The sequence below is a fragment of the Capra hircus genome, chromosome 3 (assembly GCF_001704415.2).
Source record: "Capra hircus breed San Clemente chromosome 3, ASM170441v1, whole genome shotgun sequence".
Taxonomy (NCBI): Eukaryota; Metazoa; Chordata; class Mammalia; order Artiodactyla; family Bovidae; genus Capra; species Capra hircus.
The window spans coordinates 50,676,985-50,695,940 of record NC_030810.1 but is presented as its reverse complement, the minus strand read 5'-3'; the positions used below and the strand labels follow the sequence as shown (position 1 = coordinate 50,695,940).

The 18,956-nt window shown below is 40.3% G+C and overlaps 1 protein-coding gene across 1 annotated transcript in view; it reads right to left on the bottom strand.

The window, feature by feature from the left end:
- The window catches only part of LOC102170378 (serine/threonine-protein kinase TNNI3K), a 339,117-nt gene continuing 337,791 nt past the window's right edge, over positions 17,631-18,956 (bottom strand). The window contains exon 25 of the mRNA XM_005678259.2: positions 17,631-18,155. Within this exon, the coding sequence (XP_005678316.1) occupies positions 18,079-18,155 (77 nt within the window). The 3' untranslated portion in view covers positions 17,631-18,078. The remainder of the gene's footprint in view (positions 18,156-18,956) is intronic.

Genomic DNA, 18,956 nt, shown 5'->3' with positions numbered 1-18,956 from the left:
TGGTGGCTCAGATGGAAAAGAATTGGCCTGCAATGCAATGCAGGAGACTTAGGTTCGATCCCTGAGTGAGGAAGATCCTCTAGAAAGGGTAATGGCAACCCACTCCAGTGTTCCTGCCTGGAGAATTCCATGGACAGAGGGGCCTGCTGGGCTGCAGTCCATGGGATAGCAAAGAATTAGACATGATTGAGCGACTAACACTTTCACTTTCAATCTGAGGGAAAGAGATGGAAAGGGACAAAGGTAGTCTGCATTCTACCTTTTTGGTATATAATAGTGGTCTCCACATATGGATTATTACCACATTTACCTTGCATTTTTCCCATTAAGTAAAATCTAGTGGTAGACATAAGATAGGGCAGGTACAGCTGGCCCTCTGTAGTCATGGGTGCTACATCTGTGGATTCACTCAAAGACAGACCAAAAATATACATTTTTTTAAATTCTAGAAAGTTTCAAAAAGCAAAACATAAATTTGTCATGCACTGGTGACTATTTACACTGCATTTACATTTTACTTACAATTATTTACATAGTATTTGCATTGTGTTAGGTAGTATAAGTAATCTAGAGACGATTTGGGCTTCTCTGATGGCTCAGATGGTAAGGAATCTGCTTGCACTGTGGGAGCCCTTGGTTGGATCCCTGGGACAGGAAGATCCCCCTGGAGGAGGGCATGGCAACCTACTCCAAAATTCTTGCCTAGAGAATCCTCACGGACACAGGAGACTGGCAGGCTACAATCCATGGAGTCGCAAAGAGCTGGACATGACTAGCATATGGGAGAATGTACATAGATTATATGCAAACACTATAATATTTTATATAAGGGACTTGAGCATCCTTGGATTTTGGTATCCAAAGGAGGGTCCTGGAACCCCAGATACTAAGGTATGACTGTATTTTATAAATTGAAATAACACTAATTTATAACATTATATAAGTTTTATGTGTATGATATAAACAAAAAGAGCAGAGTGTTGCTCATCATCCAATACACAAAAGGTTAAATCACACCCATTGCAGTCACCCACTGACAGAACACCCTAAGGGGAATTCATAGTTAAGATGTATATCTAAGGAAGAACTTCAGTGACCCCAGATTCTTTCAGCTTCTCGTACATAGAAAAGCACTAAAATAATTAAATTGAGATGAACTGTTCTCTGTAATTAACAGTAACCTCTTACCAGAATGTATGCTTGATTATGGGCTTCCCCAGTGGCTCATCAGTAAAGAATCCGCCTGCACTGCAGGAGACTGAGATTCGATTCCTGGGTGGGGAAGACCCCCTGGAAGAGGGCATGGCAACCCACTCCAGTATTCTTGCCTGGAGAATCCCATGGACAGAAGAACCTGGCAGGCTACAGTCCATCGGGTAGCCACTGATGCAACTGAGCACACACACACACACACACACACACACACACACACACACACACACACACACAGACGCTTGATTATACCCAGCTCCAAAATTCATATATATACTGACTTCAGCCGTATCTCTTCAGAGTGGTCCTCTCAGAGCTACTGAAAGACTGTTTCCTGGGCTATAGTTCTCAGTAAGACTTAACTCATAATTTTTACACTGTGCATTTTTCTTTAAGGTGATAATGTTATATTTTTACTTTTTGTATAACCTCTAATGTGCTCACCTCCAAAAGCTTATCCATCCAAAAGGATAAAGTTGAGTCCCTTTATTCATTCCCTTCCCCCTCCCACTCCTTCCCTTCTGATAATCACTATTCTGTATCTATGTTTGTTTTTGCTTGGTTTGTTCATTTTTTGTGTGTTTATCCATTAGTTTTTATGCAGCCACTGTTGAAAACAGTATAGAATCTTCAAAAAATTGAGAATAGAACTACCATATGACCCAGCTATTCCACTTCTAGGTGCTTATTCAAAGAACATGAAAACACTAATTGAAAATGATATCTGCACTCTTATGTTCATCACTATACTTACAACAGCCAAGATATGGAAACAACCTAAGAATCCATCAACATGAATGGATAAATAGGAGGTGATGTATATATATATATATATGTGTGTGTGTGTGTGTATATATATACACACACAGCAAAATACTACCCAGCCATAAAAAGATGAAATCTTGCCATTTGCAGCAACATAGATGGATGGATGGATGGAACTCGAGGAATGACTGCAGTTTAATTTTTATTTTACAGATGAGCACAAAAGTTTTGAGATTTTTCTACCTTTTGCTCCTTAAGCTTATATTCTGTGTAATTTCTTCAGAGCTATCTGCCAGTGCTTTTCTGTTTATCTAATCTTCTATTTAATGCATTCACTGTACTTGTCCATTCAACAATTTTATTTTTCATTTCTTAAAGTTGTATTTACTCTTCAATCCAAGTCTACCTGTGCATTTTTTTCCGCAAAAACTTGCCATCTGTTTGTTTCATATTCCATGTAAAATCCGTCAGTTAGCTTTATTCATCTCTCTCTCTCCTTTTTTTCCTACATCTTTTTTTTTTTTTTTTTTGCTGAGCCACGTGTTGTGCAGGATCTCAGTTTCCTGTGTATTCCTACTCATTCACTCAGTTGTGTTTGACTCTTTGCCACCCCACGTACCGTAGCCCACCAGGGTTCTCTGTCCATGGGATTTTTCTGGGTTGCCATTTCCTCCTCCAAAGGATCTTTCCCACCCAGGGGCTGAACCTGAGGCTCCCGCATCTTGCACGTTGAAGGCAGTTTCTTTACCTCTGTGCCACCTGGGAAGCCTCTTAGTTCCCTGACTAGAGATCAAATCTGTGTCCCTTACAGTGGAAGCACAGAGTCTTAACCACTAGACCACCAGGGAAGTCCAATCATCTCTATAGTAAAGCATATTGAGGGACATATTGAGCTATAAAAATTAGATACTGATTTTGAAATATTCAAAATGAATTGTTTAAGCTAAAGCTAGCTAAAAAGTAATATGAAATTGTGAAAACTAACTAGTATAAGTCACTGGTATGCACAAAAACTATTCTGATGTTTTTCTGTAATAGGCACAAAATAAGAATGAAACGCAATTGACTACAGGGCAGGGAAAAAAAGAAGTACGAAAACAGTGTATACAGAAACTAAATTGAATTTCCTAACATGCCAAAAAACCTAAGGTATATATATCTGTGTCATCTCTATTAACATTTAAAGAGGAGAAAGCATCTATGAAACTCCATGATAAAACCCTGGGATAATACTACAGTGGCAATAATCATCAATAGTATTAAGACAGCAAACTCTTTTATAACAGCAAGGCAAATTTAAACATACATGAAAAGATAGATGCACAATGATATTGTCATTTATTATTCAGCATATCTCCCAACCCACCAGACGTTTCCTACCAACATTACACCTATTTCTTCATTTTACCACCAGGCATGTGATTGTACTATCTATTTCAACACCCTCTCCTTTAACTACAAAACTGCAAATCTGTCTATTTATTTTTGATGGTCTTATACTGCTTGCTAATTTTTTCACTCTTTGTGTCATTTTATTTTTAAGATTTCTTAGAGTACTATACACATAGTTACTTTGTATTCTGAAATGGATTCTTCTAACATCTGATATCTTTAGCATCTGGAACTACTAGTTTATTATTTCTGCTAATTTTCCTTTGTGGTGGTTTATTTCTCATTGATTTGTCAGTACTGAGTTAATTTTAGTTTGAGAATAATTCTTTCAGGGTCCAATTTAACTTGCCAATTTTTAATAAATTTCCCCCTCATTGGTACAAGGCTTAATCACTAATCTTAGTACTAATATCCCACTGCTCTCAGGGCGTCCTTATTTTCCCCTTTTGCTTACATGATCACTGAAGTTTTTAGCTCACCTTTTTCTAAAGTGTTTCCTTATTCCCTGCAAGTTCAGCATTACAGTAAAAATTTTAATTTTATTTAGGTTTCAGTTGTACTGTAGTGAGAAAGTCCTTTAAAGAAGCAAGTCCCTATATTACAAGAGGCAGACTTTTGACATAATCTTCAAATAATTATATCATCTGATTGTGAAGTAAGAGAATATATTTTTTCAAATATGCATAGTTACAAATTCCCAAGAATAAGATTTGGGTTGACTATGAAGATACTAGCAATTGAGACTGAATTTTTCTACAACTATAGCTTCTTAAATGATAGCTTAACACAATTGTCTTAAAATGGTTGTGAAGAGATTTTTAAATCGCAGTGCTCTTGTTATTGGCATTTAACATTGTAATGCTCTTTTTAGTGGCATTTAAAATTGTAATGCTCTTGTTAGTGGTATTTTTCCCCCTATTTCAACTTCAAGGAAGAGTTCACAGTTGGGTCAAGGAAACAACTAAGTTGTATAAAACTTCCGAGTACAGAAGCAAAGAAGTATTCTACCTTTTGAGTACCTCAGTTTTAATTTTTTTTCACTCTCTTGTAATTTGTCCACTGGCTGGTAAAATGAGACAAGCTCTGGTCTCTTTCTACTCAGAGTTAAGTAACAGGCCCCTTTAAAAAGGGGGGTAGACCTTGCAGCCTATTCAGCCAACTGTGCTGTTTTCTCCAGACCAAGTTCAAGTTCTGTGGCAGAAACTTTGTGGCAGAAAAATGGCTCAACCTGGATGGCTTTGGGGTCAAATACATCCTCCGGTCAAACGGCAGGTCCTGCACTCAGGAAAGCCTTGGCACTGTCCCCTTCTTACTTATACCCATCAATAAATCTTACTTTTCTGTCAAAAAATTAAATTAAATTAAATTTAAAAATTTTAAAAACAAAAAGGGGAGTAGACCAATGTCTATTTCCAGCTTTGATATTGCACTGTAGTTAGCAAGGTATTTCACTGGGGGAGACTGGGTGAAGAATACACAGGACTTCCCTGTACACTGTTGTGTAAAGTCAAAGGAATTGATCACTATCTAACATAAGTTTAAAAAAGAAATAGAGTGGAAACTAGGGTAAGGCCTAGAGACAGCAGGGTGAGAAGGAGGATGTTGCTGCTGTCTCTGACCAGGCCTTAAAAGAGTGGGAGGGCTTCCTGGATGGCTCAGTGGTAAAGAATCCACTTGCCAATGCTGGAGACACAGGTTTCATCTCTGGTCCAGGAAGGTCCCACATGCCACCAACAACTGAGCCCGTGCGCCACAACTATCGAGCCTTTGCTCTAGAGCCCAGGAGCCTCAACTACTGCGTCCACGTGTGGCAACTGCTGAAGCCTGTGCCCCCTAGAGCCTGTGCCCACAAGAGAAGCCACCGCAATGGGAAGCCCACACACACCACAGCTAGAGAGCAGCCCCCGCTCTTCACAACTAGAGAAAAGCCTGTGCAGGAAAGAAGACCCAGCACAGTCAAAAATGCACAATTAAATAAAAAATTTTTTAAAAGACTGGGGAAAAGGGGCTTGTGTGGCACCCTCAAGGCTTATCCTAGTTCTCCATAGGCAATGTGCAACAAAGCCCTGAGAAATGATTCAAAACAAACAAACAAACACTCATTTGCCTGCTTTATACTCTATCATAAAACCCTTGAGTGACCCAGCAGGGTGACAGGTAGCTGCATGAGGGCACAGAAAAGCAGTCATCTTCTCCTTGGAGAAACAACTAACAGCTCCCTTTATGCAAAGTGGGTTTTTTGATAGTTATTAATGCCAGGTTTGCAAATAAACACCATAAATTAGCACCACAGGCAAAATAAACCCTATAAAATGGAGTCTGTAAAAATGAAAGAAAACATGACTTTTAAGGCAGATCATTTAAAATTATAAGGAGATAGAGGATCTGTTTTTTAACCAAGTTAAGAACTCTGAGAACATTTGTAAACACTCCTGTTTGCTGTGCATATGGCTTTGATTAATTGCAGCATATGCTTGTACTATGGATAATGATTTTTGATACAGTAGTAAGACATCTGACAGAAAAATTGCAAATAAGGAAGTGTTTCTCTGTGATTCTTGAACCCTATTAATATTTTAAATCAATTAACAGCTTAATGGATAGTGCAGGAAAAAGGAACAAACTAATTTAGCTTTAACAAGCAACTTGAACAGTTTTCACAACTCACTATTTTACACTTTGCAGAATTTCCATTTGTATTAATAACTTATTACTTCTATTAAACATACATTTTCCCTTAAGCCTAATGTTTCTTCAGTGGAGACCAATTAACTAGGACAGTCTTTTCTTAGCTAGCCAATTATTTTAATTGCTGGAATTTTAAAAAATGTGCTTACTTTGCACAGATAAGTTGAATTTGCCCCCAAAATGCATTGCCTTTGTAACATGGAGATGCAAGATTTTTGATGAAAATGTGGATATCAAAAAACCTGGACATTTGGGGTTCTGCAGAGTGGAGCGGTAGACTAAGAAGCCCATGTCTTTATTACACTGCTATTCATCCTGGTCTTCGCCTTTAATCTGGTGCCGTTCCAAACCAGCCCTATTTTGTTCATTTTTCATTCAACTTCCATGTTGTCTATGTGAAGAGCTATGGCTTGAAGGATGGGCAGGCAATCACTGTACTAAGCGGGAACTATAATATGGTAGATGAGACTCTGCAATAACAAAAATCTGAGTTTTGCTTTCTTATTCTTGTGGAACTGGTATTGAAAAAAATACATGAAGGCCATATTTACTAAGCACTGAAGAGTTAAAAGCAAAAACAGTGACAGAGCATTTCATTCATTAGATCTCCAAGCAAGGGGTACAAGGTGCGTAAACTGAAAGAACAAGAAGCATCATAGACACAGAGTTTGTTTTGGAAGTTAGTACCCTCTTGGCAATGCCAGGAAGCTGGTCATTTTCATGTAAAAGACAGAAGTCCCAGAAGGTCATGTAAAAAGTCATTTCCAGCTTGCAGAGACACAAAGTACACAACTAGGGAGGAAAAAGAATAGCAATAAAGAGAAGGCTAAGTAGTAATATACTAATAAAGTAGAAAAGTTAGTAAGCAGATTGGTAGAATGAGAGAAATAATAACAACAAAAAAAAGGGTAAGGGAAAAAAAAATCAGCTTACAGAAATTTAGAGGGAAGTTAGCAAATCCCTAGCAACACAGTATTAGTTTTGCTGATGACAGGGTTACTTACAAAGGGCATAATCAAACATAGTAGTGCTAAGTACCACATCCCACACATTAAAAAAGAAACTGTGAGAGAGTGAAAACAGTGATAAATTAATTAAACAAGGAAGCCACTAGACTTAGGCGGTTCTAACGCCTTAGCAACCTACTTAAGCAATCCAAAACCTAAACCTGTAAATGCCTTAAGGTTAAGAAATCAAAATCTAAGGACAATCTATCACAAACAACTGGCTAGGCTTTCCTAACTAAGGCAATCACTTGAGCTGAAGACAATCAAACAACTGTTTTTCTTTGTTCTTGTTTCTTTTCCATAAGTCTTACCTCTGGTTCCTGCAGATAGAGTACTCCTGCTAAGTCACTTCAGTCATGTCCGACTCTGTGCAACCCCATAGACGGCAGCCCACCAGGCTCCCCCATCCCTAGTATTCTCCAGACAAGAACACTGGAGTGGGTTGCCATTTCCTTCTCCAATGCATGAAAGTGAAAAGTGAAAGTGAAGTCTCTCAGTCGTGCCTGACTCTTAGCGACCCCATGGACTGCAGCCTAATAGGCTCCTCCATCCGTGGGATTTTCCAGGCAAGAGTACTGGAGTGGGGTGCCATTGCCTTCTTCAGAGTACTCCTAACTATTCCCAATTGGTCATTGCCCACTGTGAATGCATTTTTGCTCAAAGAAATGTTAAATTCTTTTTTAAAGTATTGTTGGCCATTTCTCTGTTTTTATTTTTATTTATTTATTTTTTAATGTTTTTAGCCACACCTGGCAGCAAGTGAGATCTTAGTTCCCCAAACAGGGATTGTACCCACGGCCCATGCATTGAAGGCGGAGTCTTAACCCCTGGTCATCTGGGGAAGTCTCTCTTAAAATTCTTTTAAATGCCTGGGTTTATCTTTTAACAGAGATAATAGGAGAGTCAAAGTAGCTGAAAGAAACAGGCTTAAATAATGACCTCTCTCCAGCAGACTACTGAATCCCTATCAGTTCAGTTCAGTCGCTCAGGCGTGTCTGACTCTTTGAGACCCCATGAATTGCAGCAGGTCAGGCCTTCCTGTCCATCACCATCTCCCAGAGTTCACTCAGACTCACGTCCATCGAGTCAGTGATGCCATCCAGCCATCTCATCCTCTGTTGTCCCCTTCTCCTGCCCCCAATCCTTCCCAGCATGAGAGTCTTTTCCAATGAGTCAACTCTTTGCATGAGGTGGCCAAAGTACTGGAGTTTCAGCTTTAGCATCATTCCTTCCAAAGAAATCACAGGGTTGATCTCCTTCAGAGTGGACTGGTTGGATCTCCTTGTAGTCCAAGGGACTCTCAAGAGTCTTCTACAACACCACAGTTCAAAAGTATCAATTCTTCAGTGCTCAGCCTTCTTCACAGTCCAACTCTCACATCCATACATGACCACGGGAAAAACAATAGCCTTGACTAGACAGACCTTAGTCGGCAAAGTAATGTCTCTGCTTTTGAATATGCTATCTAGGTTGGTCATAATTTTTCTTCCAAGGAGTAAGCATCTTTTTATTTCATGGCTGCAGTCACCATCTGCACTGATTTTGGAGCCCCCCAAAAATAAAGTCTGACACTGTTTCCACTGTTTCCCCATCTATTTCCCATGAAGTGATGGGACCGGATGCCATGATCTTCGTTTTCTGAATGTTGAGCTTTAAGCCAACTTTTTCACTCTCCTCTTTCACTTTCATCAAGAGGCTTTTTATCTCCTTTCACTTTCTGCCATAAGGGTGGTGTCATCTGCATATCTGAGGTGATTGATATTTCTCCCAGCAATCTTGATTCCAGCTTGTGTTTCTTCCAGTCCAGCATTTCTCATGATGTACTCTGCATAGAAGTTAAATAAGCAGGGTGACAATATACAGCCTTGACGCACTCCTTTTTCCTATTTGGAACCAGTGTGTTGTTCCATGTCCAGTTCTAACTGTTGCTTCCTGACCTGCATACAGATTTCTTAAGAGGCAGGTCAGGTGGTCTGGTATTCCCATCTCTTGAAGAATTTTCCACAGTTTATTGTGATCCACACAGTCAAAGGCTTTGGCATAGTCAATAAAGCAGAAACAGATATTTTTCTGGAACTCCCTTGCTTTTTCCATGATCCAGCAGATGTTGGCAATTTGATCTCTGATTCCTCTGCCTTTTCTAAAACCAACTTGAACATCAGGGAGTTCACAGTTCACGTATTGCTGAAGCCTGGCTTGGAGAATTTTGAGCATTACTTTACTAGTGTGTGAGATGAGTGCAATTGTGTGGTAGTTTGAGCACTCTTTGGCATTGCCTTTCTTTGGGATTGGAATGAAAACTGACTTTTCCAGTCCTGTGGCCACTGCTGAGTTTTCCAAATTTGCTGGCATATTGAGTGCAGCACTTTCACAGCATCATCTTTCAGGATTTGAAACAGCTCAACTGGAATTCCATCACCTCCACTAGCTTTGTTCGTATTGATGCTTTCTAAGGCCCACTTGACTTCACATTCCAAGATGTCTGGCTCTAGATTAGTGATCACATCATCATGATTATCTGGGTCATGAAGATCTTTTTTGTACAGTTCTTCTGTGTATTCTTGCCATCTCTTCTTAATATCTTCTGCTTCTGTTAGGTCCAGACCATTTCTGTCCTTTATCGAGCCCATCTTTGCATGAAATGTTCCCTTGGTATCTCTAATTTTCTTGAAGAGATCTCTAGTCTTTCCCATTCTGTTGTTTGCCTCTATTTCTTTGCATTGATCGCTGAAGAAGGCTTTCTTATCTCTTTTTGCTATTCTTTGGAACTCTGCATTCAGATGCTTATATCTTTCCTTTTCTCCTTTGCCTTTCACCTCTCTTCTTTTCACAGCTATTTGTAAGGCCTCCCCAGACAGCCATCTTGCTTTTTTGCATTTCTTTTCCATGGGGATGGTCTTGATCCCTGTCTCCTGTACAATGTCACAAATCTCATTCCATAATTCATCAGGCACTCTATCCATCAGATCTAGGCCTTTAAATCTATTTCTCACTTCCATTGTATAATCATAAGGGATTTGATTTAGGTCATACCTGAATGGTCTAGTGGTTTTCCTTACTTTCTTCAATTTGAGTCTGAATTTAGTAATAAGATCTGAATCTGTTTACTCCTTTGTTAATTCATTCTCACTCCCACTTAATTATCCAATTGCTCACTCCATATTCCACAAACCACTCCTTACTAAGAGTAACAAGCAGTCAAAATTCATTTATTTGCATGCTGTCTATCCTACCTTGGTCACTCTAGAAAGCTATTGTTGTTGTTCGGTCACTAAGTTGTGTTCAACTCTTTGTGACCCCATGGACTGCAGCACACCAGCTTCACCATATCCTGGAGTTTGCTCAAACTCATGTCCATTGAGTTGGTGATGCCATCTGATCATCTCATCCTCTGTCTCCTTTTTTTCCTTTCTGCCCTCAATCTATCCCAGTGTCAGAGTCTTTTCCAATGAGTCGGCTCTTTGCATCAGGTGGCCAATGTATTGTGGTTTCAGCTTCAGTCCTTCCAATGAAGATTCAGGGTTGATTCCCTTTAGGATTGACTGGTTGGATCTCCTTGCAGTCCAAGGGACTCTCAGGAGTCTTCTCCAACATCACAGTTCAAAAGCATCAGTTCTTTGGCCCTCAGCTTTCATTATAGTTCAATTCTCACATCCATACATGACTACTGGAAAAACCATAGCTTTGACTAGATGGACCTTTGTGGTTAAGGTAATGTCTCTGCTTTTTAATATGCTGTCTATGTTGGTCAGAGGTTTTCTTCCAAGGAGCAAGTGTCTCTTAATTTCATGGCTGGAGCCACCATCTGCAATGATTTTGGAGCCCAAGAAAAAAGAGTCTGTCACTCTTTCCATTGTTTCCCCATTTATTTGCTGTGAAGTGATGGGACCAGATATCATCATCTTAGTTTCCTTAATTTTGAGTTTTAAGCCAGCATTGTCACTTTCCTCTTTCACTTTCATCAAGAGGCTCTTTAATTCCTCTTCACTTTCTGTCATAAGGGTGGTGTCATCTGCCTATCTGAGGTTATTGATACTTCTTCCTGCAATCTTGATTCCAGCTTGTGCTTCATCTAGCCCAGCACTTCGCATGATGTACTCTGCATATAAGTTAAATAAGCAAGGTGACAATATATAGCCTTGATGTACTCCTTTCCCAATTTGGAACCAGTCTGTTGTTCCATGTCCAATTCTAACTGTTCCTTCTTGAACTGCCTACAGATTTCTCAGGAGGTAGGTAAGGTGATCTGATATTCCCATCTCTTTCAGAATTTTCCACAGTTTGTTGTGATCCACGGAGTTAAGACTTTGGTGTAGTCAGTAAAGCAGAAGTAGATGTTTTTCTGGAACTGTCTTGCTTTTTCAGTGATCCAACAGATGTTGGCAATTTGATCTCTGGTTCCCCTGCCTTTTCTAAATCCAGCTTGAACATCTGGAAGTTCTCAGTTCACGTACTGTTGAAGCGTCACTTGGAGAATTTTGAGCATTACTTTTTAGCGTGTGAGATGACAGCAATTGTGTGGTAGGTTTAACATTCTTTGCCATTGCCTTTCTTTGGGATTGGAATGAAAACTGACCTTTTCCAGTCCTGTGGCCACAGTACCAGTAATAATCTAGCTTGTGACTCATCCAGCCCTACATTTCACATAAGGTACTCTGCACATAAGTTAAATAAGCAGAAAGCAGAGCCCAAGCCAAAACCTCAGGTAGTACTGTTTCTTTAGGAAATGCAATTCCATGGAAGCAAGAGTGAGGAAGGGAAGCTGGGAGGGAGAGCCAATTCTACAGCACAGTGTTGAGCTGACACTGTCTGCAATCAAGGGCAACTAATGGTCAGTCTCACTGAATTGTCCTCTGAGACTCTAAGACTGGCAGTGCCTCAGGACGTTTGTGACATGGTAGAGAAGGGAGAATTTATTCCTTGGCACTGATCCCTATTAGTCAAAAGTTTATTCCATATGTCCCCAAGTGTTGACTGCCAGGGTGACCTGCAAAGACCTCAAGAACTTGGAACATCTCTCCTTTGGGTAACAGGAGTGTGCCATGGCAATGATCTGAGGGGTACAAGGCAAGTTGTGGTCAAGTTGTGCCTACAGAAAGTTGGCCATGGTGATGGATGACCCAGTAGTCAATGGTACAGGTGGGACCAAGATTTGAGGTAACACAAAAGAGGAGCCTAATACATGTTCCTTGGAGACATTAGTAATTAATTGTTTACATTTAACTTAGCTGTACTGCAAATGTGGTTATAATTTTACTCATGTTGTGCTTTTTATATTATTCTCATATTCTTTTTGTTATATAGCCTTGATTATAGGATGCTAATTTAGGACTTACTTGTCTCATAAACACTTAAATTCTCTCAAACCATAATCCTTTAATTAGCATCCAGGAAGTAAATGATTCACCCTTGGTACTTGGTTGATTTATGTCTCAGTCATGTTATATTAAGCATAGCCAGTTGCTATGGAACACTTATTATGTGCCTGGCACTGTGATGTGTGATTTTCCTGCATTATTTTATTTAACCCTCTCTATGAGGTAATAATCATTGTCTCCATGTTATAGATGGGGAACTTGAAGATCAGAGGGACTAGAGTAACCTGCCTATGGAAGGTCACACACACAGTGAGGGATTCAACTAGACTTTCACCTATGCTTGACTCAAAAGCTCATGCCCTTTACCACAATGCCAATGCTTCTCAAAGTGTCATCCTGGCACCAGCAGCATCAAGTTTCCAGGGAACTTCTTGGAAATGCATGTTTTGGGGTCCCAGTCCAAAACTTCTGATTCTAAAGCTCTGGGGTGGGGCCCAGGAATCTGCATTTGAATGAAGCCTCCACTGATTCTGACAAACACCAAAGTTTGAGGATGCTCTGTGCTATTCAGGTTCCTGCAATTTCATACCTGGTACAGGGTAAACATACATCATCCAGTGTCCCATTTATGTTTATTCTGCTCATCTCAAATTATCCTCAGTTCTGGCACTGATTCTTTTCCCTTTGACTAATTTGAGTTTTAAGGAAGGCAAAAAAAAAAAAAAATTTCCTCTGAAAGAAGAACCTGACACTCTTCACTGTGGATTAATTTTTGAAGTGTTGTTAAGCAGACCATGGATTATTATGAGTGAAAACTGAAGGGCAAACCAATATTCAAATTATTTTTATTGCATTTCATGGTCTTGCTGGAATCACCCCTTGCTGATTAGTTGAGATAAAAGAAGAGATGGAAGTTTGTGAAATTAGTGAGCTTCAAAACCTTCTTTAAAGATGGTGAAGATACCTTTTCCTGCATATGAGTCCATTGCTTAAAAGATAGATATTTGAGATGGTATTCTTTTTATCTCACTAATTAAACATAAAGTTAGACTGAGAGTGCATTGGAGACCTGTCCTCATCAGCAGGGCCTGGCACCTGTGGCAGCGTTTTAATTCAAGAGGCCTAATTTAATTAACACCCTGCCACTGGGTCGGCTGCTTGCTGCCTTGGATCTCGGGCCTGAGGAGAAATGTACAGCCCCTGCTTTTTTATATCTAGTTAGCCTTCTAAAAGGTAGGATGTCCAAGGAGGGAGAGGAACTTTGCTTCTCCGTCATGTTTTGCATATGGTGCTAATTGAGCTGACAGTCTTGGACCACTGTCGGTTACAGCAGCAGCTGAGCCTTCAACTGATCCCCTGTGACGGGATTGCAAATGTCAAATGGCTCATCTTTGCCCTTGTGGCTCTTGCAATATGGAAGGGAATTGATCAGGGGGAGCTCTGCGCTCTGCATGCTTGAGTAACTACAAGCAACACAAAACTAGGAAGGAATAAAGTATTCAAATCTTACTGGTAATGGCCGTACCATCTCGCCTCACTTTCCCTACCCAGTGTGCTAATGAGGAGAGGAAAATGTGAAACTCCTTGGCTTCCCTAATTGCTGTGCTTTGCCCTCATAACTTTTTTGTTCCTGCTTATCGTGGTGAGAGTCTTGCTTCTGTCAATCATTTCTGGCTCTTTCTGCCTAGAAAATAACAATGTATGTTTTTTGAACCTTGAGATTATTCCAGCCCTCTTTTTCCCATAATTAAAACAGAGAAAATGATGATGATTTTTTTTTCTTTTTTTTGGCTTTACTTTGCAATCGTGAGTCATAGTAATCAAGAAAGGTTTGCTTTTTTATTTTTCTGGGTCCCTGCAACTTCTCCTGGGTAATTCCCAAATTTTCCTCAGGCCTGCAGAACTGCAGATTTGTTTTTTACCGCAATTCTGGATTGTGAATGTTGTTATTTTTATTCCTTTTTCTCCATCACAGTGGAGGCAGTATTATGTAGTGAAAAACTCATGGATACTCGTGCGAGACAAGCTGAGTTCTAAAACCTGATTCTGTTCTATAGAAGCTTGGATTCATTATTTACCCACTTCAGAAATAAAGAAGAGCATTCTCCCTTTCCAGAGATATTCCAAGAACTACTACTAATTGTAATAATACCCTTAAAATCATCTAAAACAGTTGTTGTCACACAGTAGATAATAAATGTATTTTCTTTCTACTTTTAAAAAGATCTTTACTGATTATTTATGGATGTGCTGGGTCTTGGTGTCTCCGCACAGGCTTTCTCTAGCTGTGGCGAGTGGGGGCTACTCTCTGGCTGTGGCACACGGGCTTCACATTGTGGTGACTCCTCTTGCTGCGGAGCACAGGCTCCAGAGAGCTCGGGCTTCAGTAGTGGTGCATGGCTTAGTTACTCCAAGGCACGTGGAATCTTCCCAGGGAGTGAACCTGTGTCCCCTGCATCAGCAGGAGGGCTCTTAACCACTGCACTATTGGGTTAAGAAAAATAGATTTATAATTATCAGCCCCTTGTCTGGGAAATTCTTTCTGGTTCTTATATTTCATTTAAAGAATTTCATTTCTCTTCAGGTTTTATTTCAAGTATAAATAAGACATCACTGTCTAAGGCTGATGGATCTTGACTCCAACTGCCTCAGAAGCCTAAGCTTGGCAGTTCACTGTCTGCAAAGGTGGGTTTTTTAGGAATGTCGATGGTTATCGACAAGAGAGAAAAATCTCTACCCTTCTAATGCTCTTTTACTGTAGAAGAGCTCTTTGGCTGCATGATGAAATATAACAATAAACAACATTTACAATATTGACTATGCTGTGCCAGGAACTCTGCAATGCAGTTTATATTATTTGCAATCCTTCTAGCAACTTTACAACATAATTTGTATTATCACCATCAAACAGATAACAAATGAGCTCAGGTAGGTAAAGTGACTTGCCCAAGGTCACACAATTTTTGTAAAAAGTTGGAGTGACTCCAAATTTAATGCTTCTCGTTGGAGGGAGAGAAGGAGGAAGGGAGGATGGAAAGAAGGAAGGAGAGAAAAATTAAGGAAAGAAAGGCAGAGAGCATAAAGAGAAAGAAATCGGATATAGCCTTTTTCCCTACTACTGGCACCCATTTTTCCCTCTTTCTCAGGGAAATGTCAGCTTTGGAAATAATTTAACCCAAATAATCACTGTGTTGGGATAACTCTCTCCTGGTGCTGCTGTAATCTGGCTTACAATCATGGCTAATTGAACATCTTCTAAGTGAGCTCACTGCTGCATGCACATGGAAAAAATTTTTTAATGTGCTAAGCATGCAAAAATATGATCATAGAAGTCCATTTTTACCAGCATAGAGAGAAAGCAATTAGTGAGACACTTTTTCCAGCAAGGAGGGGAAAAAAAAGAAAACCATGATCTCGAGACAACTCTGAGATAATCCCTGGGCCCCATTAAAGGCACAGTAATGAAAAGGTTTTGTAAGTTATAGGCTGGCATCTGTGAAAAGGTCCCCCTTCTCAGAAATCAAGACACATTAGTCTCATTATTTGCAGATACTTGATAAGACAAGAGCCAGAGGGAAGCAGCAACATGAGATGTAATCTGGAGAGAGGAGGTGGTTAGAGGAAACAAAGAAAGGGAGCTTGACAAATTTGTTCTAGAAAATCCTTCTCTGAAAGAGGGGTATTTCAGAAGTGAACAGTCATTCCTCTGGATCTAGCCTCCATTCCTGAGGATGCCTGTTTTACCCAGCACAGGTCTGATCAGACCCACATTCGGCATTACCCCTACTGCGAATCTTTTAGTTAAAATTGGTATGTATGTATATATTCAAAACTTTTTAACTTTCAAAGGTACTCCTTTCAACTCAACTCATAAAAGCCCCAAAGTTTTCCAGGCTGGTGCGGGCTCATTTCCTAAAGCAGCTAGAGCCGAGGACGAGAGGGAGAGCTGTGGAGACAAATGCTTTTTAACCAACCCTCTTCCTTTTGTTCCTTTTTTTTTCTGTCTTTGCCAGAAAGTATTTTGCCTGTATGGCCACTTCAGGTTCCTTGGGTCCTGCTTATTAGTAAGCCCGTTGGCAACTTGGTTGGTGGGATAGAGTATGTGAGACTCCAGAATAATTGGGTGAGAAAATGAAAAGGCTGGGGGCTAAAAAAGGATAAATCTAATTGGAATACCATGGTTTTTACTTCCACCTCTGGATTCTCGTTGGGCTGTCACCAAGCTCTTCAGCACATGTGGGGGCTTTCAACTTTGCAACCACAGGTCATAAGAAAATGTTCAGAAGGATTTAGAGGTGGGGTTGCTGTTCTGATAGAAATTGCCCGCAAGCAACATAATTTCTAGTTCTTATGGGGTCGGGGAGGATGGAACAGCTTGCCACAGACATAGAAGGAGCAATCAGTACTTATTCAGCTCTGTTTGTCTATGATTGCACATTACTAAGGAGGAGGAGAAAGCAGTTTTGCCTAAATGCAGCCAGCCAGAGTCAGGATCTGTCCTCTTCTCATTTCTCTTCAGGCCCCTAATCTCAAGATTGAGGGCATTGGCTCTTAACCTGGGGCAATTTTGACCCCCAAAACACATTTTAAAAAGTCTGGAGACATTTTTGATTGTTGTGACTTAGGGAGCTCTTACTGGCATCAGGGGGGAGAAGCCAGAAAGCTATTAAAAATCTCCCAGTGCATAGGATAGCCCCCACAGAGTCAGTTCCTGCAATAATTCTGAGACCCAGTAACCCTGATTGAGAGAGTGCCCAATCTTCCTTTCCTAACGTTATTTCTCTTACTAAGGTGCAAAGCAGTAATTATAACACTGAACTTTCATTGTTTCCTGCTTGATTTTGCCAGGTCTATCTCTGAATGGAAAAATTATTTTGTTTGGTGGAAGTATTCCTGTCTCCCTGGTTGGGAGACTGAAAGGCAGATTTCTCATTTTCTGAAGGCAGCAGGCATCTCAGCTATCCTCCCAGTGCACCGTGCCAGACCCTGGTATGAATGACAGCCTTGCATTTGTGGGTTGCTTTCATAACGGTACTGATGGCATTTGTGACACCTTGGTGATGACAACAGCAGGGCACTCAGGCAGAGCACAGGGCACTTGGTACCATGTAGAGAGTAGGCCAAATAATTGTGCTATATATTTGCAAGCTTCTTCATCTGAAGATCATTACTACTTTTTACCAGGATGTCTGAAAGAAAGGTGTACCTCGTGTAAGTCTTGTTGGAATGAAATACACTTCTGAATCAATTTTGTATGCCACTAAAAATCTTTAATCACAGAACTGGGCATTAGAAGTAACATAATGAGATAAGAAAATGGACAATTCTAAGAAAGCAATCATATGGTTTTCAAACACAAGTCTACTTAATTCAGTCTAGGAAGACATAATAATTGTTAAGTCCCCACCATGGACTGAGGCCCCATCTCCAAGCAACAACATGAATTTATTTTTTTAATTTACAAAATTAAAAAAAAAATTCTTCAAATACATTTTGTTTTGGTTCTTTCATTTCATTCCTCAGCCCCAAATCCAAAGCCCAACTTGTGGTAGGGAATTAAATAGGACCAGTATGAGAAAGCCAATTTAAGGAGACCTTAAAGGGTAAAATATTATAATCGGAAGCAAGACTGCTATGGTTGGAATTGTTACTGTCAGTCTGGAGGAAAACTCTCCTTAGGTAAATGTGGAATGCTGTCAGCTGCTATCCTCAAAGCTGCCAGTATTCCGGCAAGAATGAAAATGCATCGGGCTCATGGGATCAGACACGTAGCCTGCATCAGGAAAGAAGTTCAGATGTTACTTATTAGCCTTTCAGCCCATCTCCCCATTTTTCTTTCCTTTTTTGTTTTAAATGTTTTGGCCATGCAGCATGTGGGATCCTAGTTCCCTGACCAGGGATCGAACCCAGGCCCTGCATCGGGGGCTCAGAGTGTTGACCACTGAACTGCCAGGGAAGTCCCTTCCCCATTTTTCTTAACAGCTTCACCCAGTGCAACACACAGCTGCCAAGCGGCTTCTCCTGGTTCATGTGAAGAGTCTGCCTGTCCAGTGCTGGCAAGCAATTATAAAACAAGAGCAAAATTTACTATGATAACACAGAGCTGAGACCAGAGGAACATCAGTGATGGGAGTCTGATGTGAACCCAAGCTGGCCAGGTGACAGTTTGGAGTAAAGAAGGGTACAGTTCAGGAAGGTGGTATATTATGATGGCTAACAGGATGAGCTTCATGTCAGGCAAATCTGGGTTTGAGCTCTGGCTCCACTATTACCAGTTCTGTGACTTTTGTTAAACTTTCTGAACCTCAGTTTCTTCATTGTAAAGGGGAGAAGTAATAGTACTTAGCCAAAAAGTTGGTAACATACATAAGACAATTAGCAGTGTCTGACACATAGTGAGTGAGAAACAGATGATGACTGCTGGAAAGGGGAGATACAGACGGCAATAGAGAAAAGCAGAGTATTCTCTATATCAGATTGGCTCTGATTGTTCTTTCTTTTCTCTCTGAGACTACAATTTTAAGTGTGCATTAATGCGTAGGTCTGAATTCTAGTGGCATCTGATGCTCAGTGA